This window comes from Palaemon carinicauda, chromosome 42, assembly GCF_036898095.1.
Source record: "Palaemon carinicauda isolate YSFRI2023 chromosome 42, ASM3689809v2, whole genome shotgun sequence".
NCBI classification, from domain to species: domain Eukaryota; kingdom Metazoa; phylum Arthropoda; class Malacostraca; order Decapoda; family Palaemonidae; genus Palaemon; species Palaemon carinicauda.
The window spans coordinates 15,357,207-15,384,492 of record NC_090766.1 but is presented as its reverse complement, the minus strand read 5'-3'; the positions used below and the strand labels follow the sequence as shown (position 1 = coordinate 15,384,492).

General features: G+C 35.6%; 1 protein-coding gene across 2 annotated transcripts; it reads left to right on the top strand.

Moving 5' to 3' along the window:
• Positions 1–11,512: 11,512 nt before the first annotated feature.
• Positions 11,513–23,449, top strand: LOC137633338 (uncharacterized). Of its 2 annotated transcripts, none has more exons than XM_068365587.1 (2): positions 11,513–11,836; positions 22,494–23,449. In XM_068365587.1, the coding sequence occupies exons 1-2, from the start codon at positions 11,609–11,611 to the stop codon at positions 22,737–22,739; spliced, it is 474 nt and encodes a 157-aa protein (XP_068221688.1). In that variant the 5' UTR covers positions 11,513–11,608; the 3' UTR covers positions 22,740–23,449. The 2 variants fall into 2 exon arrangements, with proteins under 2 accessions (XP_068221688.1, XP_068221687.1); XM_068365586.1 differs by lacking the exon at positions 11,513–11,836 and adding an exon at positions 19,738–20,203 and having other exon boundaries at positions 22,494–23,437.
• Positions 23,450–27,286: the final 3,837 nt, after the last annotated feature.

Here is a 27,286-nt window from a genome sequence, read left to right as displayed (position 1 = left end):
TTCGGTCATCACCTACTTTACTTTTCAATCACACCTATGCCGAAGTCAATCCAGCATTCAAGGGCTCTGTCCATCAGCTTTGAAATGCTCATGTCTTTTACTTTTGTCTTCATGCTGCCTCTGAGGTGGACACAACAAAGCTGAAGTCACTTTGACCTCAGCAGGACGCTTAACACTAAGAGACAGCGTAAGGCAAAGATGACCAAACCTTCTTCAGCTCAGAAATGTACTCCAAGAGACTGGCACTCTTTCACGATCACGTGGACTTGCCTTACAGGCAAGTTACACATCAGCAAATCCTCCAGCTTCAAGAGGAAGATACTTCAGTCTTCTCATGGCAAACGAGACATTTCGCATATGATGCGAATTGGAGGTCTGATGCTTCTTAGTTTTGCTACAAGCATAGACCAAGCCCAAGATGCTTCTGCAGTCTCAGATATCAGTAAAGAAACATCTTTTGGGGTGTTTATTCAGCTTATTTATGGGCTGGGACCTTTCCGGCAAGGAAAGGCATAGCTCAGAGCCAGCCATGGAAGGGTTTTATTCAGACATGGACTACATGTGGGGAGTTTCTGCCCATAGCCAGCCAAGGGAGCCAAGACTTCAACACCTAAGGTGACATTAGCAATAGTGCTTCTACACTAGTGGTACTAAAGTCAGAATTTTTTCCTGGAGAAGAGAAACCATCACCCAAAACTACTTCTAAGACCTGACAGCTTCCCCGCTTAATTACCCTATTTTGGGAGGTAAGATAGTAGGTTGGTCAAGGCACTAGCTACCCATTGAGATATTACCGCTCAAGAGTTATTGGGTCCTTTGACTGCCAGATATTACCAAATTGGGTCCGTTTCTGGTGGCAGATCATTTTTCCTTTATTTACATGTACAACAAAGAATCTGGTCTCTTCTTGGCACATTTTTCACTTTCGTCATACACCTGACAACACTGAGATTAACAAACAATTCTACTTTACTCAAGGGGTTAACTACTGCACTGTAGTTATTCAGTGGCTACTTTCCTCTTGGTAAAGGTAGAAGATACTTTAGCTATGATAAGCAGCTCTTCTCTTCCAAAAGGACACTCCAAAATCAAAGCATTGTTCTTTATTCTTGGGTAGTGCCATAGCCTCTGTACCATGGTCTTCCACTGTCTTGAGTTAGAGTTCTCTTGTTTGAGGGTATACTTGAGCACATTCTTTCTTTAACTATTTCCTTTCTTCACTGTTGGAACTCTTGGGCTTACAGCATCCTTCTTTCCCACTAGGGTTGATAATAATAGTAATAATAATAATAATAAATCACGTACTTATGACTTCTCTCTCTCTCTCTCTCTCTCTCTCTCTCTCTCTCTCTCTCTCTCTCTCTCTCTCGTATGTAAGCAACAGGTTCTTTCTTTCTCTCTGGTTATGTGTGGAAGCAACTTCTCTCTCGATGGCCCGGCACTTTGTTCAAGTGAGAGAGCTTGCGCGATGTGATGAAGGGGTGGGCAATGGCGGCGGGGAGGTTTTCTTCTAACCCGGTAGGTTTAACCTTGCCACTAAGACCAGCTTTGAGCATCCAGACTAGGACCAAACCACTATATGTTTCTGTTTTTCTCTTTCTTAACCTTTCTGTCCAAACTCTCAACTTGCAATCTCTCCTGGCTTTAATAAAAAAGTTAAAAAATATAATGAAGAAAGAAGAAAAGAAAAAAATATTAGGTATTTAGATACGACAGCTATGTATAAGTTGCCTATTCACATATAGACATTAAAGAGCTGACAACTACCTCATGCATCAGAGCAGAGGCTTTGGAACCTCTATAAACAATGCTAGGAACTTTCTTATAGGTTTCGTAAGTGTAGGACAGAGGAGTCCTAGGGTGACAGAGGACGCAAGATGAAATATTGTTATTAGTGCCCCGCAAAGCACATTCCTAACGTGTAATTGCTGACCACTCCCTGTGACCAACCCCTCGCGAAATAGGCTCAACTGCTCATAAGGTTCATAGCTTTTGTGCGTTGTTGGAGTCCTGACCAACTAAAAAATCCAGTCGTTTCTTTTTGGTAATACTCAGTAGTACCTATTATTCTGGCTGTTCTTGGATGTCCGGAAATCCCAGTAATCGCTAGCCTTCCGCTATCAATCCTGGCGAAAAAAGAGGCTTCTAACTTGTGCTACTCAGTTGGGAGCTGCAGCACATTAGGGACACCCCAACTTTGAGGAGACTTAACTGTTGGTTTGGGAGCAATTATGGGAGATTAGGGGTGGAAAAAAGGGAAAGTCACTGAGGGTTAAGTGGATTCGGCAGCAGGTGGGTAACTATCAGCCAACCCCCTTTTTACACTAGTGGTCACAATGCCAATAATTATAGAATTTATTAGCTGAGATTTCCAAACAGACATGCTTTAGACAATATAATGGAGAAATTAGAAATGAGTGAGAAACTGAGGTTAAAGCACAAATGTGCAGAATGCCAAATAAACAAATGGTGCGAAGACTTCAAAGTAGGGTGTGCTGCTAACCTGCACCATGTGTATACCTGTTCGATCAGCAAGAACAGGAAATAGAGAAATTGAAAAATGAAAACCAATAGCTAAGAAAACAATTGAAAGAGGTCATGTCAAAGTTCCAACAGTTAGAAATAAGGAACAAAGATGTCATAGATGATGTAGAAAGTAGGAATTATTATTAACGAAATACGGAATACTGTATTGTAAAATCAAGGACAGAACATAGAGAGGAGATAAAAAAAATAAAAGTTCATGAAACCCACTAGAGAAAGGGTACCTAAGGCCTAAAAGACTAAATAACTGCCTAGAAATGTAACTAAGCACTAAAACATATTCTCCCCCCTAGCAGAAAAAAATAAAGATGAGACATTGTTAATCAGAGAGACTATAGTAAAGGACCAAGGCCTCAAAACGAGAAGAAAGGTCAGGTCATATCCAGGTGTCAAAGCATGAAGATGAAAGTGGTCAGTAAAACTATAATAGAGAACAAGAAGACCACTATTATTGTACAGGCAACTGGAAATGACTTATTCCTAAGAAAGGATACTGCTGGCCAAACAGAACCTTTGGTTAAACAGCTAGAAAAAAAAACTTGAAAAGACTAGAAACAAGACCAGTAATACTATAGTTATAGGTATTCTTCAAAGACTCAATGTCAGCCACTTCACCCCCAGTAAGGCCAGAAGGATAAACGAAAGACTCAAGTCCACATGCCAGAAAAAGAAAGTGAAATTTATAGATCTTTGGGATACTTTCTACTGCAAGAGAAAATTATACAGAAGAAATGGAATACACTTTAGTGAAAAAAAGCAAGAGAGTATACAGAAACCAACTTGATCTCAGCCTGTACAATCACTTAAACACAATTGACCAAGAACAAACTAGACCCTTAGAAAATCCTCCAACAAGAAATAGAGGAAGTTTGGCAGAAAACTTGGATAATGTAGGTAAAAGTAAAATCAAAACACTAATAAATCAGGGAAACTAGTAAAGCCACAGAGGAAGAAAAAAAAATTTCCACAGTGGCACAATTCAATGCTAGGTCAGTCAGAAACAAAATAGAAAACTTCAGGACAATGACAGCTAGTGAAGAACTAGATGTCATAGACATTACCGAGACCTGGATTCAAGAAAAAGCAAAGGATTTTATCAGAAAATACAAAATCCCAGGTTTCAAGCTTTTCAAGAAAGATCACCTTACCATAGAAATTAAATAAGAAACCGGATGTGAAGTGACTGGTACAAACATCAACACCGTAGGAAAAAACATGTTCATACTAGTAATATACAGACCCCCTCATCAAACACGAGAACAGGACGAAGAGCTGTATAGACAACTTGGACAAGAAGTTAACTATAAGCTAGCTGTCTTAATGGGAGACTTCAATGCAGCTGTAAACTGGGACACTATGAATTCTACATCAAACATAGAAAAACATATGCTACAAGAATTTGTCAACAATGAATTCCTCAATCAGTGGATCGATAAACCAACCAAGGGGAACAACATACTAGATATTGTGCTAACAACAGAAGAAAATTTAATATCCAGTGTTTCAGTAGGCAAAAAATATTAGCAAAAGTAACCACAGAATTGTTAGGTTTCAGGTAAATATTCCTCATCTAAAAAAGGAAATTATAAAAAACCTAGACGACAGACTAGATAAAACTGAAGGAATACACCAAGAATTTAGAATACAATGAAATGAGGAACATAGATACACAATGGGACTCCTTTGTAGAAATATATAAATAAAAAAGGGCCAAAAGTATACTGCATAGAAAAATGTTACCAAATGGAACTCCACAACTTGAGTGGTTCAACAGAGAAATAGCCAATGCAATAAGAAGCAGAGACAGGAAACATAAATCAATGAGTCCACAGCCTTCAATTCATGACATTTCCGAATACAAGAAGTTAAGCCAAAAATTAGATAAACTAGTTGGAATGGCCAAAATCAATGAAGAGAAACGAGTGGCTTCAGGAAGTAAGGAAACCCCAAAGTAAATTTTTTGCTCATGTAAACAGTAGACAGCCTCTTAAAAACATTAGCACATTATGACTTGGAGGGTAATCTTATAACAAAAGATTTGGAAAAGCCGAACTGATTAATGCATATTTCACAACTGTATTCACGAGGGAGGATTTATTGGCTAGATAGCCAGTTCCTTGTGATGCGCAGTGCCTTTCTAACTAAGATGATGAATGGAGAAGTATTGAATTAGAAGCTCAAGATAGAGATGACTGGCGAAGTCTAACCGAGGCCCTTTGCGTCAATAGGCGTAGGAGGAGATGATTCACTAGGGAAGAATCAACTACCCTCCCCAAACCAGTTATCAATAATGAAGGGCTACAACCATTAAATAGAATCACCTTCAAAATGGATGATGTCTAAAAGAAAATAAAAGGACTCTGTAAGTCTAGGGCACCAGATCCAGATGATATTCATCCAAGAAAGATTATAGAACTAGAAGAAGCTATAACCCCACACTTACAAAATGTTCCGAAAGACACCCAATGAAAGAAAGGCACCACATGGATGGAAACTATGCAATGTCCCCCAATCTACAAGATGGGACAAAAAGAACCTGACAACTACAGACCTGTGTGTCTAACTTCAGTTCCTTACAAACTTTTTAAATCAATTATAGTAGATTCAATATTAGAACATATAGAGAAAAACAATCTTCTGATAGACAGCCAACATGGTTTTAGACAAAAGAGATCATGTGTGACAAATCTTTTGGAATTTTTCCATAACATGTTTAGCATTTATGACAAAGGCAGGGCAATAGACATCATATACCTAGACTTTCAAAAGGCTTTTGACAAAGATCTTCATAGAAAATTAATGGTCAAAATTAGAGCATTAGGCATCATTGACGAGCCAGCTGAATGGATCGAAGATTGGCTAACAAGCAGAAATCAGAGAGTTGTAATCAATGGAGAAGCTTCAGAATGGACAGCTGCTACAAGCGGAGTACCTCAAGGATCCGTCATTGTCCCATTGCTATTTTTTTATCGACATTAACGACATAGATTTAGAATTAACTAATAGAATAGCCAAATTGGCCTACGATACTAAACTAAGCATAAATGCTGCGAACTCAGAAGACGTAGAAGCCTTAAGAGAGGATCTATTGAAGTTAGGAGAATAGTCCAGAAAATGGCAAATGCCTTTCAACAGTGGGAAACGTAAAGTCATGCACATAGTTATAGTAACTGACGATCAGATTACACACTGCTGGGTAATAAAATAGAGAGTGTGGACCAGGAGGAAGATCTTGGTATTATTATCAGCAAGGATTTGAAGTTCACCAGAGGATATAAGCTGAAAAGAAAGCACAAAAACCAATAGGCTACATTAAAGAGAGAATTCAAATTCGGAAACAGACACTACTACAGCTTTACGCATCACTAGTAAGACCCCATCTAGAATACTGAGTCCAATTCTGGGCTCCAAGTATTCATAGACTGAAATCAGTACAAGCTGGGGCTTCCACACTAGTTCCAACACTAAGGCAATTTGGATATAGACGGAGGATGGAACGTTTGAACTTATTTGATCTAAGAACTCGATGACTAAGTTAATAGAGGCATTCAAAATTCTTAAAGGAATAACAATTGTAGATTACAACAATCTGTTCACGTTTAGCCCAAATCAGTCCAGAGGTAACGGATACAAACTGGAATTGAAAAAAATACACCTCTCAATGTGACAATTTCTGTGCATACAAGATAGCAAATACTTGGAATAGACTTTCAGCGGAATTAGTAAACAGTAACACAATAAACGAGTTCAAGAAAAGTTAGACAAGATCATAAGAACTCTCTAAATGCTTAAACTAAATCGCTCTACGAAAGAGCAAATGGAGTCTCCGCGGATGGACTAAAAGTCTGATATATCGAAAATCCTTCTCTCTCTCTCTCTCTCTCTCTCTCTCTCTCTCTCTCTCTCTCTCTCTCTCTCTCGTATGTAAGCAACAGGTTCTTTTTATCTCTGGGCGTGTGTGTAAGCATCTCTCTCTCTCTCTCTCTCTCTCTCTCTCTCTCTCTCTCTCTCTCTCTCTCTCTCTCTCTCCGTATGTAAGCAACAGGTTCTTTTTATCTCTGGGAGTGTGTGTAAGCAACACACACACACACACACTCTCTCTCTCTCTCTCTCTCTCTCTCTCTCTCTCTCTCTCTCTCTCTCTCTCTCTCTCTCTCTCTCCCCCGTATGTAAGCAACAGGTTCTTTTTATCTCTGGGCGTGTGTGTAAGCAACAGTCTCTCTCTCTCTCTCTCTCTCTCTCTCTCTCTCTCTCTCTCTCTCTCTCTCTCTCTCTCGTATGTAAGCAACAGATTCTTTTTATCTCTGGGCGTGTAAGCAACTCTCTCTCTCTCTCTCTCTCTCTCTCTCTCTCTCTCTCTCTCTCTCTCTCTCTGCATCGTCACGATTCGATCCAATCAATCAATACTGTGTTCTTACTCATCTTCCTTATTTCATTATTTCTTCTAAAAAAAAAAATTACCATGTACTGATTATCCCAAGAAATGAAAAATATAGAAATGCAATGATGAATTGAATTGGATTTATGAATTTGGAAAGAGGGTTCGGTACTGGAGCTTGGGAGGCCCCTCAACGTTCATGTGCAAGAGGGGCAACCCTTACAATTTTGCAGCACGAAGAAGAGGTTGGACGGCAAGATGGGTGAAAGGAAATGAGAACGGAGAAATAATGGAAGTTTAAGACTTGAGCGCAGTTGGGTTGCGGTGGCCTGGTGGCGTCGCGTCGTTGCCTGGTGATTGCCGGACTGGGGTTCGAGTCCCACTCAGACTCGTTAGTTCCTTTGGTCACTGCAACCTCACCATCCTTGTGAACTAAGGATTTGGGGGGGGGGTTAGCCTATGGGTCTATCTGCCGAGTCATCAGCAGCCATTGCCTGGCTCTCCTTGGTCCTAGCTTGGGTTGAGTTGGGGCTTGGGCACTGATCAAAGTGATCATATGTAATATGGTCAGTCTCTAGGGCATTGTTCTGCTTGATAGGGCAATGTCACTGTCCCCTGCTTCTGCCATTCATGAGTGGCCTTTAAATGCTGAAAGTTCGATGCATAAACCTGCTATATAAAAAGATAAGCTTATCCTTTTCTGTCATTCGTAAAAAAAAAAAAAAATATTTACACATTTGTAAAGTATGAAATTACTCAATGGTAACTTTCCGAAATATATTTTAAGCTGCTTCATTCATCATAATTCTTTTATGGCTAAAAAAGAGTAATTCTGTTCAGTACACGAAAAGAAATAACCACAGATAAAAAGTACCACACATAAAAAGTGAGTCAGGAAAAAAATAGCATTTCCTGTAGATACCACATTCTTTATATCAATAAAGTGAGTCATATTCCTAATCAGTGTTCAACTGAAATAATGAGTATTGTCAATCCTGTCAACAACATATGACTAAAGTCTTATGCATTAAGGAAAGGCAGGATGCTAAAAGCCCAAGGTCTCCAACATGGAAAATAGCCCAGAAAGGAAATTGGCAACATATGATAGTGTAGCCTACCGCACGTGTTTCATACAGGTTCATACACTGTATTGCTATTGTTCTTTTTATCTCTCGCTCTCTCTCTCCCGCACTGATAATAGAACAATATTTAAACTTGCCATTGTATATTATTATTATTATTATTAAGCTACAATCCTAGTTGGAAAAGCACAATGCTATAGGCCCAGGGGCTCCAACAGGGAAAATAGCCCAGTGAGGAAAGGAAACAGGGAAAAATTAAATTTTTAAGAGTAACAACATTAAAATAGATATCTCCTTTATAAATTATAAACACTTTAACAAAACAAGAGGAAGAGAGATAAGATAGAACAGTGTGCCCGAGTGTCCCTTCAAGCAAGAGAACTCTAACCTAAGGCAGTGGAAGACCATGGTACAGAGGCTATGACACTACCAAAGACTAGAGAACAATGATTTGATTTTGGAGTGTCCTTCTAGAAAAAGTGCTTACCATAGTTAAAGTCTCTTCTACCCTTACCAAGAGGAAAGTGGCCACTGAACAATTACAGTGCAGTAACCCCTTGAGTGAAGATGAATTGTTCGGTAATCTTAGTGTTGTCAGGTGTATGAGTGCAGAAGAGAATTTGTAAAGAATATGCCAGACTTTTCGGTGTGTGTGTGTGTGTGTAGGCAAAAGGGAAAATGAACGTAACCAGAGAGAAGGATCCAATGTAATACTGTCTGGCCAGTTAAAAGACCCCATAACTTTCTAGCAGTTGTATCTCAACGGGTGGCTGGTGCCCAGGCCAACCTACTACTATATTTAGATTGTTTTAATTTTTGTGACATACTTGCTCTCAACTGCTTGTATGTAAGCTCGTTAGCTGTAGATTAATCTTCCCCTCGGCTCTCTGTCAGCAACCAACACCGACGGTACCACATAATACCACTGCTATCTTGGAAAATTAAACAGTCACGCGTTCCCTTCTCATGATTTTTTTCGTTTTCTTTTCGAACTTGGATGGTAGTGCGTGTTTGTGAAAAAAAATACTGAAATGTAAATGAACACCACAAAATACAAAGGAAAAGGAAGAGAGAAGTAGATAAAATTCCATCTGTCAATCGGCGAAGATGGACGTGCTTTGCCAAATATATAATTCAAATAGAACGAAAAGTCTATTATATGATTAAATCCAGTGCCAATTCATTAGCAACGATTACAAAGTTATGACAACCCTAGTTGTAAAAGCAGAATGCTATAAGCCCAAGGGCTCCAATCGGGAAAATAGCCCAATGAGGAAAGGAAATAAGGAAATATACTACAAGAGAAGTTTAATAACAATAACCTTAAAATAGATCTTTCATATATAAACTAAAAAAAAAAGACTTCAAAATAACAAGAGAAATAAGATAGAACAGTGTGCCTAAGTGTACCCTTAAGCAAGAAATCTTTAACCCAAGACAGTGGAAGACCATGGTACAGAGGCTTTGGCACTACCCAAGACTAGAGAACAATGGTTTGATTTTGGAGTATTCTTCTGCTAGAAGGGGTGCTTACCATGGCTAAAGAGTCTCTTCTACCCTTACCAAGAGGAAAATAGCAACTGAACAGTTACAATGTAGTAGTTAACCTCTTAAGAAAAGAGGTTGTTTGGGGATTTCAGTGTTGTCAAGTGTATGAGGAAAGATGAGAATGTGTAAAGAGTAGGACAGACTATTCTGTGTATGTGTCGGCAAAGACGAAATGCCACGTAACCAGAGAGAGGACCCAATAACTCTCTAGCGGTAGTAGCTCAATGGGTGGCTGGTGCCTTGGCCAACCTACTACCTACTAGCTAGCTTAAATTACTTGTGTTCTATCTAGCCTTCTGTTTTATCTCCGTTCCCGCTTCCTTCCTTTCATCTTACTATTCAAATGGACAGGTTTTAGTTCATACTGTATCTGCAGGGATTTCCCCAGTTGCACCCAGGCACCAATTATTGAAACGTTCTCCTGGCACGGGGGACGCGACAGCAAATGAGTCAGGTTTATATAAATAAATATATATATATATATATATATATATATATATATATATATATATATATATATATATGCACGGAATTGTAAGCACACCCTTTATACATTAACACTGAATATATATATATATATATATATATATATATATATATATATATATATATATATGTATATGGATGAATATCAACACAACATCGTGTTCAAATAGAAATAAATTTCTACCTCATACTTGGGATCGAACGCTAGCCCCTTCTAATGAAAGGCCAGGTCGAAACCAACCATGCCACGAGAGCCCATAAAAGGAAATCCGAACCTGACACTAATCTAGCTGTCCGAGGATTCTAGATTAGTGTCAGGTTCGGATTTCCTTTTATGGGCTCTCATGGCATGGTTGGTTTCGACCTGGCCTTTCATTAGAAGGGGCTAGCGTTCGATCCCAAGTATGAGGTAGAAATTTATTTATATATGTATATATATATATATATATATATATGTATATATATATATATATATATATATATATATATATATACTGTACATATATATATATATATATATATATATATATATATATATATATATATATATATATATCATTAGCCGTTGTCAGTGTGTGTGTATGTGTTTAAGCTGAGATGTTTTCCGAGTAATTGACGCATAGAAAGCCCATTCACGGACGCATGAGGAAGGACATGTATGACTGAGGCCTTTGTCCTGCTGTGGACTGGCAACTGCTAATGATATATATATATATATATATATATATATATATATATATATATATATATATATATATATATATACTGTATATATATATATATATATATATATATATATATATATATATATATGTATATATATATATATATATATATATATATATATATATATATATATATATATATATCAAATCTAAATTTCATCGCCTAAAAATTTTTTGATTTTATTACATCAACTACTCGTTGTGTATATCATTAGACTTGTAAAATGATAATATATATTATGTAGTATGCTAATTTCTGGAAATTTTGTAGTTAACCAACATAGATATAAAGTAAATGAAAATTAACGATCTAACATCTTCCTCAGTCCGGTAATTCGTTGATTACAATGATCTTCGCTGGATTAGAAACCATATTTGAATCTAACCTCGCTCTCTCTCTCTCTCTCTCTCTCTCTCTCTCTCTCTCTCTCTCTCTCTCTCTCTCTCTCTCTCTCTCATGCCAACCAATTACGCGTTATCCTATCTTCAGTTCAAGTTTTGTTCGAAGATCAAACTAAGTGACAATTCTTTTTTTTTTTTTTTTTTTTTTTTGTAATAAGCCCTTAGATGCTCTAAGTACAGTGTATTCAAGCAAATTAAATTACAATAACAAGTGCCTTTGTTCTTTGTACGGACAGGCAACTTTCTAATGCTGCTACGTTTGTAACTCCCCTAGATGTGGTGAATACCCGCAAACAAAACGTTTGGGATTCGCGTTGAGCCTTAAAAGTGTGTCAGCCAGAATGTGCACCTTAACAGCACTTTGGTTGTTGGCTGGGCAGTAACGTTAAAGGGCCGCTCTACACCGAACGATTTCTGCATAACTTTTACAACATCTACGGAGGATGACAGTCTCTTGCATAACCAAGAGGCTTTTAGATATCTTCTTCTTGATAGTTCTCGTCCAAATGTGTCTCAATTTGCTAATTATTGTGATCTTCCCCAACATTTCAAGTCAAACACAGTGGATGATATTTCTCATCGTCTTTAATATAGCCATTTCGGTTACAGTGTATTACTTTCGCAACAAATGTGCCTGCTTTCAACCACCTTCTTCCGAGGACGGTACTCAGGTAAGGCATTTTGTCGTCATGTAATTGAGTAAGCTTTAGAAGGTGAGATCAGAAGAGGTTCGTTTTGTGCAACTCTCTCTCTCTCTCTCTCTCTCTCTCTCTCTCTCTCTCTCTCTCTCTCTCTCTCTCTCTCTCTCAAGTTCAACAACTATGGGCCTGGTTAGTAGTTGTATGGGTGATCACAAAAAAGGTGCTAAATGCTGTTGAACACATGGCGTCGCTCTTTAAAGGAGAATTTATACATACGTGTTTGTTGATGCATACGTGTGCCAATGAATTAATAAATGGTGTACAGTACGTATGGCGCTTCTCGTGATCAAAGAACCGTCATCCTACAATGGATATCTTCCATTGAAACCAGACCTTCACCATAAAATACATCATCAAAATCAGTTTAATTGTAACACTTGTTTTGAAATTGCTCCAGACGCCTAAAGTACATTATCTTAATTAATTACTTAATGGCCGCAGACGAAAGACAAACGGAATGTTAGTTTAACTATTGTGTTGGTGTAATATTTTCATTTTTTTATATCACCATCATCATTAGCAGCAGCCGTTGTTTGTCCACGGCAGGACAAAGGCCTCAGACATGCCCTTCCGCGTGACTGCCAATTGTCTTTCTATGACAATCTAGACTCTATAGTATAGACTGTCATGGAAAGATAATTGACAGTTACATGGAAGGGCATGTCTGAGGATTTTTCCTGCAGTGGACAAACAACGGGTGCTGCTAATGATGATGGTGATATAAAAAAAATGAAAAAAATTGAGACTAACATGACTTTATACCCGCAAATTTTCTTAGTTCGTCAATCCATCGTCTTCTCTTCCTTCTGTTTTGTTTGCAATATCTAGGGATCCACTCTGATATTTTTAATTTCCATCTATCATCTGGCATTCTCATTATATGTCCTATCCACGTCCATTTCCTTTTCTTACATCTTTCAATATCTTCTACTTTGGTTTACTCTCGTAACAATGATGCTCTTTTTCTGTCTCTTAGTGTTATTTCCATCAATATTCTTTCCGTAGCTCACCTTCTACTTATGTTACCAAAAGCTCTCCATCCCATGTTTATCCTTCTTTTAATTGGGTTTCATGTCCTGGGGAAATACGCACACACACACACACACACACACACACACACACACACACACACACATATATATATATATATATATATATATATATATATATATATATAGATAGATATATATATATATATATATATATATATATATATATATATATATATATATATATATGAAGCTTCATCTGTGGTGGATATCGGGGGAGGGTGGGCTGTGGCACCCTAGCAGTACCAGCTGAACTCGGTTGAGTCCCTTGTCAGGCTGGGAGGAACGTAGAGAGTAGAGGTCCCCTTTTTGTTTTGTTTCATTTGTTGATGTTGGCTACCCCCCAAAATTGGGGGAAGTGCCTTGGTATATATATATATATATATATATATATATATATATATATATATATATATATATATATATATATATATATACAACAAATGCAGCCGTTTCCAATCCACTGCAGGGTAGAGGCATCAGACATGTGGGTTTGCCAATTTTAATCACCACGCTGGCTGCTGCAGATTGATGATGGGAAATTTTTGTTTGATCGCTCACACTAAACCAACCTAGTATGGGTGGCCCTGACTAGAATAGCTTTGCGGATCATGGCGATACGCAAACCCTTTCACCACGTTAAGGTATCCCCACTCAGAAAGGGACTGTATACATACGTATATATATATATATATATATATATATATATATATATATATATATATATATATATATATATATACAGTATATATATATATATATATATATATATATATATATACAGTATATATATGTATATATTTATATATACATATATGTACAGTATATATATATATATATATATATATATATATATAAATATATATACAGTATATATATATATATATATATATATATATATATATACAGTATATATATATATATATATATATATATATATATATATATATATATATATATATATATATATGGTATGTGTGTGCGCGCGCTACTTTGTTTTGTCAATCCTTGTATGAGATAGAAATTGATTCAACCAGGGAGAAACTATTAAAATTAGTTTTTTTTATGTAATTCCCAAAATTACAATTACTTGCACTGGGGAACTTCTACAAAGCAGTAAACGTCCTGAATTTGAACATCGCTAGTCGACCTTTTTTTTGGGGGGGGGGCTTGAGCTACTGTGCCCTTGTGCAAAACTTCGAGAAGTTCTAGCACTTATAAATAAAGCTTGTCAGTATTTTGTTTCGTTGATCGTCATGGCAATACGTAAGACAATCTAATTCGAACTGACAGATAGAGCAGTTGCATATTCATTCATACGTATACGAGCACGCATGAATGAAAGATGAACAAAGAAGCTACCGTTGCCTATACGTTTTTGCTTAATTAGATACATTGAGGCCAATCTCTTGATATCAGTTTTTATGACTGATAACGCATATCGTATTATAGAGATAAAAGTCTGTTTTCCGGATGGGATTTCATGGGATTTAGCTTAACAGGAAACTGGCCAACTTCATTATTCACTAATCTGCAACACCCTTGGTTGCGAGCCCCCGATTGGAGGAGACCAGTCTCCAGTTTTCGTAGCATCAAGAACTTTGCTTTGTCAAAGAATGGGCTGATGGAAACACGTCGTTTTCGATTTTTTTCTGAATATGATCGTAACATCCATTAAATGTTACTCTGTTCCATGACCGCAAACTGGATTTCCTTTATCGATTAGACTGTCTCAGCAGTCAACATGCCGACGTTGCAAGACTGTTCTACCCGCTATGTAGGCTAACACTAGAAAATCTCCCGGCAACTGTTTGGACAGATATCATCACCGTACACTGTATATCTGTGTGAAATGTGATATAAGAATAAGTGAAGAAACACTCGAATTAATATATAATGCCACCCGATACGTTTTTCTTGAATATTTCGTCAATAATTTTGATATTTCCCCGTAAAACTAAGTACTGGTGGATGCTCCTCTGGTGCTACTTTATTTCGCCTTCTTATCAAGTAAGTATTTAATATGCTGGCAGAGCATTAGAGGCAATTATTAAAACAGGAAGGGCAGTGTTGCATAAGTTATTTTTTTTTCCACGACTGTAAAGTTTTCCTGTTCTAATTTTGATTTTTTTTTCGTAACTAACGATGGTTATCCGCCATTTTTAATAGTTTTTCATTTTGCTATCTTTTCACCCATCTTGTATTAAAATGGGTAGGAAAGTGCAGTCACGTAGCACACGATATGCAAACACGAACATGTGCCATGTAGGATGAATATTATTTGATAATTCGATATCTTGAAAATCAATGCAATATTATTATTATTATTATTATTATTATTATTATTATTATTATTATTATTATTATTATTATTAGCCAAGCTACAACCCTAGTTGGAAAAGCAAGATGCTATAAGCCCAAGGGCTCCAACAGGGAAATATAGCCCAGTGAGGAAAGGAAGTAAGTATATAAATAAATTATGAGAACAAATTAACAATAAATCATTCTAGAAACAGTAACAACGTCAAAACAGATGTGTCATATATAAACTATTAACAAAGTCAAAAACAGAAATGTCATATATAAACTATAAAAAGACTCATGTCAGCCTGGTCAACATAAATACATTTGCTCCAACTTTGAACTTATGAAGTTCTACTGATTCAACTACCCTATTAGAAAGATCATTCCACAACTTGGTAACAGCTGGAATAAAACTGGATAATCGAATTGTGGTCTATAGTGCGAAAGTTGGATTTAAAATACCACCAAAAGGAAATCGTACTAAGAGCTCTCCTAAGCCATTTGGATACGCATCTTGGCAAAAACGTTGTTCCGTAATCTTTACACCATTCTGAGAAAAAAAAAATGTAAACTTCCTGTAAGGCTAAAATTGATTCTGGTTTTCGTAGTTACTGGTTACGCTTTCCATATTTGACAAACCATTCTATTATTATTATTATTATTATTATTATTATTATTATTATTATTATTATTATTATGAATTGCTAAGCTACAACCCTAGTTGTAAAAGAAGGATGTTATAAGCCCAGGGGCTCCAACTGGAAAATAGCCTAGTGAGGAAAGGAATCAAGGAAGAATAAAATATTTCAAGAACCGTAACAGCATCCAAATTAATATAAAGTATAAAAACTTTAACAAAACAAGAGGAAGAGAAATAGGATAGAATAGTGCCCGAGTGTACCTTCAAGCAAGAGAACTCTACCCCAAGACAGTGGAAGACCATGGAACAGAGGCTATGGCACTACCCAAGACTAGAGAACAATGTTTTGATTTTGGAATGTCCTTCTCCTAGAAAAGCTGCTTACCATAGCTATAGAGTCTTTTACCCTTACAAAGAAGAAAGTGGCCACTGAACAATTACAGTGCAGTAGTCAACCCCTTGGGTGAAGAAGAATTGTTTGGTCACAGTAGCGCTATTTCAGAGACTGGAGTATACAATTTCTTTTGTCTAAATATGTACACTTTCTGGCTATCAACATGCAGTAAATGGCGTGATACGCCCTTTTTTTACGCATACCCTCTCTAGAAAGGGCAGCCAGAGCGTGCACCAACGTAATTTACGAATCGATCTCATCACCATTCATTTTATATTTTCTCTCACGAACATTAGGATACAAGTAGCGTAAATACCCAATAATTGTTTATTAGAGTAATTTTCACTGATACAATTTTTTTTTTTTTTTTAACAAATACCAGTATGATGGAAAAGTATAAACAAGCGTTAATAAAGGCCTTGTATCTAAATCTAGATTACCAAGTTCTAGTCAATTGACCCTGTGGACAGTGAATCTTTGTCCAAACAAAAGGACTGAACCCAAACATGCTATTATCACCGGAAATAGGATTCTAATTTTGATTCTAATAAAATTTCTTCTTAAGAGATCACATTTTATCTTCCTTCGCAGATAAAATCCAACCTACTTGTTTTTCTGATCTGGGCAAGGGTAGAAGAATCTTTAGCTATTGTAAGCAACTTTTCTGGTAGGACACTTCAAAATCAAACTATTGTTCTCTAGTCTTGGGTAGTGCCATGGCCTTTGTATTATGGTCTTCCACTGCCTTCAGTTAGTTCTCTTGCTTGAGGGTACACTCGGGCACACTAAGCTATCTCATTTCTCGTTTTTTTTTTCTTTTTTTAGTTTTTGTAATTCATATATGAAATAACTATTTTAATGTTGATACTGTTCTTATAATATTTTATTTTAGTTTTTTATTACTTCCCTTGTAGTTTGTTTATTTCCTCTCCTCATTAGGCTATTTCCCCCTATTGGAGTTCTTGGGATTATAACATCTTGCTTTTTCAAGTAGGGTTGTAGCGGAGCTAATAATAATAATAATAAAGTCCTTACGCTTATAGCAATCTGCTTTTCCAACTAAGACTGTAGCTTAGTTTGTAGTAGTAGTAGTAGTAGTAGTAGTAGTAGTAGTAGTAGTAGTAGTAGTAGTAGTAGTAGTAATAGTAATAGTAATAATAATAATAATAATAATAATAATAATAATAGTAATAATAGTAATAATAATAATAATAATGGAATACTTGCGCTTACAGAGCACTCCGCATTTCCAACTAAGACTGTAGCTTAGCTAGTAATATTAATGATATCCTATTGGCCTTCGCTCTTTAATATCACAACCTCACTGGTCCCATTGCAGTGCCTGCCCTTGGAGCTAAATTCTATAATCCTTCCGATCCCGCGATGTCTTAGTAACTAAAAAAAAATCTATATTAAATGAGCGTTCGTTATGTCCTTGTGATGATGAATAACCTTGATGGAGAATATTAAAAGATCAATATATTTTTTCGTGACCTGAAAATAAGAGCTTAAAAGTATATTTAAGAACTGATACGTGTATTGTTGTTTTCTAAAACTCGAATCCTCCAAAAGACAATATTCCAGAATTTTTTGCTCAAAAGTTTCATGGCTTATGAACACAAGATATATATATATATATATATATATATATATATATATATATATATATATATATATATATGTATATATATATACATATTATATATATATATATATTTATATATATACATATATATATATACAGTATATATATACATATATATATATATATATATATATATATATATATATATACATATATATACATATATATATTATATATATATACACATACATACATACATACATATATATATATATATATATATATATATATATTATATATATATATATATATATATATATATATATATATATATATATATATATATATATAGTCTTCTTCTTTGTCTACACAAATAAATATTCATATATGTATGTATGATTGTGCCCTATATATATGAATTTAAAATCTGTTTATTGATCCTCTAGTAATGTAACGTTTTATATAAGAAAGACTAAATTTCTTGTCCTTCAGCAATAAGCCATTTGTGGTTATCGCATTAGGGCTGTGTACCTCAAGTTTAAACATTTCCCTTCGCTAATCTCCAGATAAGAGCCGGAGACAGGTAAATGGGTTTATTGCGATTGTGTGAATATTCTTTGATCGTCAGGTTTTGATTTAACATGTGACATGAACACTTACTTACTTTTACGGGTTTATTTCTCGCCCTCCATCAGACACTAAAGGTCTGTTCAGGCGGGCCTTGGTGTGTGAAAATAATTTCTTTCCAGTTAATATTTTGCTCTGTATCTTATCATTTCGCTAGCATTTGTATTCAGGCTTAATAGTTTTCAGGTCACTATTATAACACTTTCTAAAAAGATAAGTCTTCAGGTTTTTCTTGAAAGCTGCCACTGAATATTAAAAAAGAAAAGAAAAAAAAAATAGACAAATTGATGATAAACTATACATCTGAATGTTTAGCGAATTTCAGCGTATTCCAATCTAGATAATCATGTATCACTAAACACGGATGTTAAGATTATTTCATTTATGTATATATAGTGTATTATATATGAATAGGTAGTAGGTTGGCCAGGACACCAACCTACCGCTAGAGAGTTATGGGTTACTTTGACTGTCCAGACAGTTCTACATTGGGTCCTTTTCTCTGGTTACAGTTCATTTGCCCTTTGCTTACAAACACATCGAATATTCTGGCCTATTTACATATTCTCCTCTGTCCTCATACACCTGACAGCACCAAACAATTCATCACCCAGGGGCTTACTGCTCTGTAATTGTTCAGTGACCATTTGCCTCTTGGTAAGGGTAGAAGAGACTCTTTAGCTATGGTAAGCAGCTCTTCTAGGAGAAGGACATTCCAAAATCAAACCATTGTTCTCTAGTCTTGGATAGTGCCATAGCCTCTGTACCATGGTCTTCCACTGTCTTGGGTTACGGTTATCTTGCTTGAGGGTACACTCGAGCACACTGTTCTATCTTATTTCCCTTCCTTTTGTTTTGTTAAAGCTTTCATAGTTCATATAGGAGATATTTATTTTAATGTTGTTACTGTTCTTAAGATATTCTATTTTTCCTTGTTTCCTTTCCTCACTGGGCTATTTTCCCTGTTGGAGCCCTCGGACTTATAGCATCCTGCTTTTCCAACTAGGGTTGTAGCTTAGCAATTAATAATGATAATAAAGTAAAATAACACATATTAAGATTTCGGTCGTGCTCATTTACACGAATGTCTGTATCACAAAGGGTCAAAGTGTCAACTCCAATGAAAATCAAAATAATAAAGTAATCCGTCATCAGAGCCTTTGCCCGTCATGTCACTCATACACTTACGAGAGTATTCACTTTACCGCCGTTGAATTTGTGAGTCGTCGTAACTCATACCGATTATAAAACCTAATCAGCTGATCAGTAATCACCCAGCGTTCTGCAAGGCGGAACGTTAATTCTTTATACAGCACCAATGTCAAAAGGATAAGATAGTAAAAAGAGTTTATCGTTATCTTCGGAGAGTAGGAAATAACAGCGATATAATTGCTGTATCAAAACGCCTTCGTAGACGTAGCTGGAGGAAGAGCTCATACGACAATTGTTCTTCTTCGAGAGACGAAGCTTGAAAGCCAGTCTATACTTTATACTCTATAGTTCGACCATGTGTTCATATTGCCGACCACTACTAAGTTGTTTTGCCATAGTGCTACTGGGGTTCATGCCTACAGTCTTCACGTTCATGCTACTCCGTTTCTTTCCGTCGGTTATTTCCTCCGAAAGCATATCTGTCGTAGTGCTCATCGACTTCGCCTGCGCTTGTTGGGCTTTCACTGCTGGTGACAGGAAGAGACAGTCGCTTTGGCCGCGAAGACCGACGTCGCCTGTTGAGCAGGTACTGCAAATGCATCTCCTGTGTTCAGTTCTTATATATTAGATTGGAAATAAACTCATTAAATGATTCTTAAACGTTGCTTGGCTATGCAGCTCCCTTTCAGCCTACAGTAGGCCCAATGCACTGGTTTATAAATACATCACAATTTGAAATTGAAAAAGTTTTAGTATTACAATTTGAAATTGAAAACGTTACAGTATCACAATTTGAAATTGAAAACATTATAGTATCACAATGTGAAATTGAAAACGTTACAGTATCTCAATGTGAAATTGAAAACGTTATAGTATCACAATTTGAAATTGAAAACGTTCTAGTAAACTTTTGGTGAAAATTCATATGAATTTTTTATGCATATTTACTGTCAACACGAAAGCAAGTTCTTTTGTTATTTACAACGAAAGATTATAGATAAGAACTCTAAGCAAAGACAACCATAAGTGATATTGAATAAACCTTGACCTTGAAATATTTAAACAGCCTTTTCATAAATTACATGAAACGTTTAAAGTGTATTATAAAAGTTCTTATTTTTAATTTTTAGCTGACTAGGCTTACTATTGTCACATATTGGCTTATTTTTAAGATTGTTCCTGTTCTGGTGTTGCAACATTGTAATATAATTCTAGAATTACGAGAGAGAAAATACCAGTTTTCACTTTTGCCCTTCCTTCATCATAAACTCATATGACTACATAAAATTCAGAGCTTATCTGTGATTTGTTATATTGTGAGAAAATGTTTATCGCAAATTTCTTATTGTATTTTCTGCAAAAAATTGGGATTTGCGAAATATTTATGTGACAATTAAACAAACAAGAAAAGACAATTGATTGTAAATATAGTGTCAGACATCACTATCATTTCTGAGGTTATCTTTGCTTATCTGTACCTAAACATCTTATCATTTTGAATCTTGAGATATCGACCAGTTCCTCCCAAAGTTCGTTCGGTTGCTTAGGGATACATTGTTTTTTTTTTTTTTTTTTTTTTTTTTTTTTTTCTTTCTTTCTTTTTTTTTGGGGGGGGGGGGGTTAAATCCAACCCTCCACTGAAGTCGAGTGAACTACTTCTCGGGCGGGTCCATATTAATCATCTAACGAAACATTTTCATTATACACTCGGGCACACTATTCTATCTTATTTAATTTCTCTTGTTTTTTTTCTAAGTTTTTTTATGGTTTATATACGAAAGATCTATTTTGATGTTGTTGCTGTCCTTGAAATATTTTGTTTTAATTGATCATTACCTCTTGTAGATTATCTATTTCCTTGTTTCTTTTCATCATTGGGCTATTTTTCCCCTGCTGGAGCCCTTAGGCTTATAGCGTCTTGCTTTTCCAACTAGGATTGTAGCTTAACTAGTAATAATAATAATAATAATAATAATAATAATAATAATAACTTGAATGGCACCCAGTAGAGCACAGACCTCGCTGGGGCAGCTTATTTCTCGACCTTTTGCTCAGCCTTCAGCTTGACCTCTGACCTTAACATGTATTAATTGGCGTGGATTTTCATAAAGTCAAATATGAACCAAGTTTAAAGTCTCTGTGACAACGATGTCCAAACTTATGGTTGATTACGTGAATTGGACATTTTACTTGATCGTGACTTTGACTTTTGACCTTGACCTTCTATAATTTAATCATTTCCAGCTTTGCATATAACAGTTAATCCCTGCAAGTTTTATTACTCTACGATTAAAATTGTGGCTAGGAAGCTGTTCACAAACAAACACACACGCATATAAACACAAACCGGGGCGAAAACATAACCTCCTTCCAATTTGGTTGGCGGAGGTAATGATGCCTATGTATATACAGATGATGCTACTCTCTTTGCATCAATTCCATCTCCTGTATGTAGATCTGAGGTTGTTAAATCCCTTAATAGAGATCTAGCTAAAATTAATGCATGGTGCAAATTGTGTAGCATGAAGTTGCATCCTAACAAAATTCAAAGTATGATTGCAAGTAGGTCGAGGACATTTTGCTTGACGGTGGCTTTGACCTTTGACCTTGGCCTTCCAAAATTTAATCATTTCCAGCTATTTACATAACAGTTAATCCCTGCAAGTTTCATTACTCTACGATTGTGGCTAGGAAGCTGTTCACAAACAAACACGCACACACACGTAAACACAAACAGGGGCGAAAACATAACCTCCTTCCAATTTCGTTGGCGGAGGTAAGGATGACACTATTAATAATAATAATAATAATAATAATAATAATAATATGCGAGGAGTATATAGAAGGGTCAAAATAACTCTTTTTCATTTTGGCAGGCAATGGAATCAGCAGCTGAGGAAGACAAACCTCCAGAATACGAGGAGGTCATTGAGAAAGCTCCTCCTTACGAATGCGTTCTCATGGAAGATGCATACAGGACCAGATTAACGAACAACGACCGCAAAAAGATGACTATAACAATTGTGAATGAATGCATGGAGGGCGCTGCTTCTCACGAGATAGACCCAGATTTACCTACTTATGAAGAAGCTGCTGCACATTTCATGATACCGGAGGATTGAAAACAGTTTTCCCGGTACATAGACTACTTGGAATGCATTTTGTGGAAGACCTGTTTTCAAGAAAAGGAGGTCTCACTTCAGAGGGAACATCTCATAAAAATTGTTTTTTCTGTGATAAAGGAATTCTTTAGGTTAAGGATAATTCAGGATGTCTTGAATGTCGCTATTATTGAGCATAGGGAACCTTATTGCTTTAATAGTTTCAGGAAACCATGAGCTTAACACTCTTAGTAAATATTTGACTTGACTATGGGAAAGTTGGAAGACGAACAAACCCATATTTCTTCTTATTTTTTGTTGCTGGGATTATTATGAATGAGTTTTTAGGGGAACAATTGACGAAGATTATCTTGTAAGGAAACGAGGTACTTATCCCAATGATATTTCCGGTATGGCAATGGCGTTTCTTGAATGAAACTGATTTTCAATGTAAATTACTCACAGAGATATTGACATTTTTATTACAAACATGGTGGTAGTCACGCAACATCCCAATGTATAGAATATTTATCAAAATGAAATTATTCAGAAACGACGGAGATATATTTCAAGGATAATTAGTGACATGGTCTGGATCAAAGTACGTATATGAGGATTTATGAGTTTTGGGCATAAGACTCACCCCAGGGGTCCATGCGGCACCGAGTAGAAGATGGAGAGGGCCGTGTTGTAAGTCCTAGCCTAGACCGTAGAAGGTGACGGCTTTATAGTCTATTTCCAGCAATATAACCACAGCTCAAATTGCGATTAAAATGCTTTAACTGGTTTAGGAACTACACTTTTAAGATGGTTTTGAAGTTGATGTTGTACCGGCATAATAGAATTGTTATTACCTGTAATTACAACCCAAGTGCATTCATTATTAGAAAAATGAAATAGAGCCATCGGAAAATAGAGACGGTCGGAAAAGGTGGAACATAAGTAAATATAGAAAATAAATTATGAACATGTTCACATACCGGGAAGACGCGAGGTGGTGGTTTTAAACATTTCGGCCCTGTCAGGAAACAAGTTCCGGGCAATCAGTGTGTGTGTGTGTGTGTGTGAATGTGTGTGCGGGCGTGTCTGTGCATGTGTGTGTCTGTCGGACAACAATGGAGATAAAGAAGTACCCTCCTGATAAACCTCTGTAATCTTTGTCCTTTTATTTCGTCTGCCTACACACTGTTGATAGAAAAACCAAGAGTTAATTGGCTGAACGGTGTGCTTAAGTTTACCCTTGAGCAAGTGTAATAAATGACATCTTATTTCTCTCCCTCTTGTTTTTTTTTAAGTTTTCATGATTTATACATAAAAGATCTAATTTAATTATGCTACTGTTTTTAGAATATTTTGATCGTGTATTACTTCTCTTGCAGTTTATTTCCTTGTTCTCTTTCCTCACTGGGCTAATTTTCCCTGTTGGAGCCCTTGGGCGTATAGCATCCTGCTTTTCCAACGAGAGTTATAACTTAGCGTGTAATAATAATAATAATAAAAATAATAATAACAAAATTGGAAAGCAATATCTCAAAGGTTTTAACATAGCTCTATTGAAAAGTATAAGAACAGTGTTTTGATTTCGAAGTGCCCCTCAGGAAGATATGCTTGCCAGAGCCAAAAAGTCCGTCTCTTCTACCCTTAACATATGGCCAAGCAACTATCGATGATTTACATCAGTAACCCATCAATGTGGGAGTGTAAATTATGTTAGATTTGTAAGATGTGTCAGGAAAAGTATACTAATAATGTGTTAATAATAGTCCATAACATTCTGTTAATGAACATGACATAACTTGTAGTATCTCGACATAGATACGATAATGACAAATTTATTATACGTGAATCTTATACCTTACTGCAAGCGAAGATATGCAGGAATTAGTTGTGATAGGTATCGGTGTGATGTAAAACTTATTAAGATTTAAACTTAAGATGTTGATATTTTAATGCAATAAAAAGTATTAGATCTGTAGTTATTAACTTTACTTTAAACAAAAACATATGATAAATGGCTATGTATCACTTGACATAGAATTTTCATGTTTTTATAGTATACCTAATAGAGTCACAAAGAACCATCCAATATAATTATAACTTATATTTATCAATAAATTCCTGGTCATTGTACTACAATTCCACTACATAGGCCTAGTACTTATGCAACATTGTGGCACGTCAATCGTGGCAAGTCAAAGTCCATTTACAACATTTTAACAGGTCGTAGTGGAATTGAGAACAGGAATAGAGCGTTAGACAAAAAAAGGGAGCTAATTGAATGTTTGGGAATACATCGTGGTTACCATAGTTAGGACACTCGGTAAGACTTGCTTGTTTTCAAAGTGCTTCGATAATGTAAATACGACAAAACGAAATGCGCTGTGTGATACTTAAGAGTGTATACGCCAAACAGATCTTGTAGGTCCTGTAGTGCATAGGGTTCCCCTGAGATAGGACTAGAAAACGACCTTAAAGTTACCCGTGGTAGGTGGAAAGTTCTTATAGAATAATATGTCTTCCAATAAACCAGTCCAGTGAAAAGAAACGTCAGAGAAATACAAACTTGGATATATATATATATATATATATATATATATATATATATATATATATATATATATATATATATATATATATATATATATATATATATATATATGTGTGTGTGTGTGTGTATATAAGGTTTTTTCCTCTTTTCGGTGTAATGCTTCTCTTGAATTTTAGGTAAAAAGTGCAAGCTTAGAAAACAGTTTATAACAGCAGTCCTTCCTATTGGATGTTGATTATAACATTTAAGATCTCTGATACTTTTAGTCTATTTACATAATATTCACGTGTCTTGCTGGGCTAAGTGTAGGCCTATCTCAATTATTGTAATGAGGTATAATGGTATGCATTAATTTAAGTAAAATACTTTACATAGTAGTTGTATTACTTTTTTTTAACCTGTTTATAATCATGTGGAATGAGTTGATCATTCCACAACTTGAAAATATATAAGATTTATGATGAAATTTCCAAATGATGAAAAAGTGTGAACTTAAACTTCAAACTGGGCATGAATAGTAAGTTATTTCGAGACTGCTCTATTACGTAATTGACAAGATCACCTGGAACAACACTGCACAGCTTGGCGAGGTGCTCCCTTGTATAGCAACAGTTGTTGACACTGCCAGACAGTGTTTGCAGGTCTTGGCTGAAGGTAGCACGTGGGACCGTCACTTATCTGAGGCAAACGAGCTGGAAACATAATCACATTGTAAGTAGTACGTGTGAGTTTCATACTTCAACATAAAAAAAGAACTAGAAAGAGAAGACTATTCTTGTGAGCTCGCGAGAGTATAAGAAGGAAAATGGTAGGGTTTTATATTTAAAAGGGATGAAGGTTATGGCTCAGGTCATTTTCAAAATGTAGAAATATTTCTGGAAAAACGAACTTAATGGTATGGTTAAGTAAACTATGTATTGTACCACACATGGCCTCTTAAAAATCCCATTTAAGCAACAATTATTTTTTTTTAAAGATTACACATTGGTTTACCTTTCCGAAAACTTTACTGGATGTCAAAAAAAAAAAAGAAAATTATAATGGTGCGCATGGAAAAGGTAATTTTCGATTTTACATCAGCATTTACAAATGTAATTTACATATTCGAAATTACGTTATAATATCGTTAAAATTTTCATGAATTTTTGTACAAAATAATACATAATTATTCTTCATTTCTAAATTCAAAATTACTTAATGCGGTTTAGTATTTTTATCACCATAAACGCCATGGCAAAAGACATTGGGAACAAAATTGGAACCGGGCTCAGACAATCCTTACGTAAATATCCCCTTATCTCGATTATGATCAGCAAAGTAACTATGCAGACAAATGAGCTATACATTTAATTAAGTGTAAAATGGATTAAACTTTTACGAACAGATTAGAGATTAGTCGTTTGTAAATTCTTGGGCAATGGGTTTTGAATAATCTACTTATTGATCATGAAATTTCGAGTAAGTAGGTTAAATGACAATTAGTTATATAGTAAGAGAAAAACGTTTAAGTAAGCGAGGTTGCTATCAGTGAAATAATCTTCCATATCAGGAAAATAATCAAAACTTTACGATAACGACAATCTATTAGAATTTTAATTCTGAAGTGGCACCGTCTCAAACGGTCAATAAACATTCATGAGTTATTAAGATATTTGGTAGTTATATCTTATTCAATAAACAAATTACTTAATTTGACCCTACTTTAGAACGTTTTTCGATACCGTAGAGCTTCATATATGAGAAACTTGTCATTTAGTATAATTTTCAAGAAAAGGAGAAAAATAAACACTTAATAAAATTAAGTAATTGGCACCTTTATGACATGTCTTATGCGAGAACTTAGTTAAATAGCACAGTTACAGCAGCAGTATAGCTTAGTAAATCAGTGTTGCCAGATATGGGGATTTATCCCTAGATTTTGGGATTTGGGATGTCTGATAGGGATATTCTGCCTAAATTTCTATTTAGAAGAAACAAATATGAATAAACATTTATATTGTTGCAATTAGTTTACAAATAT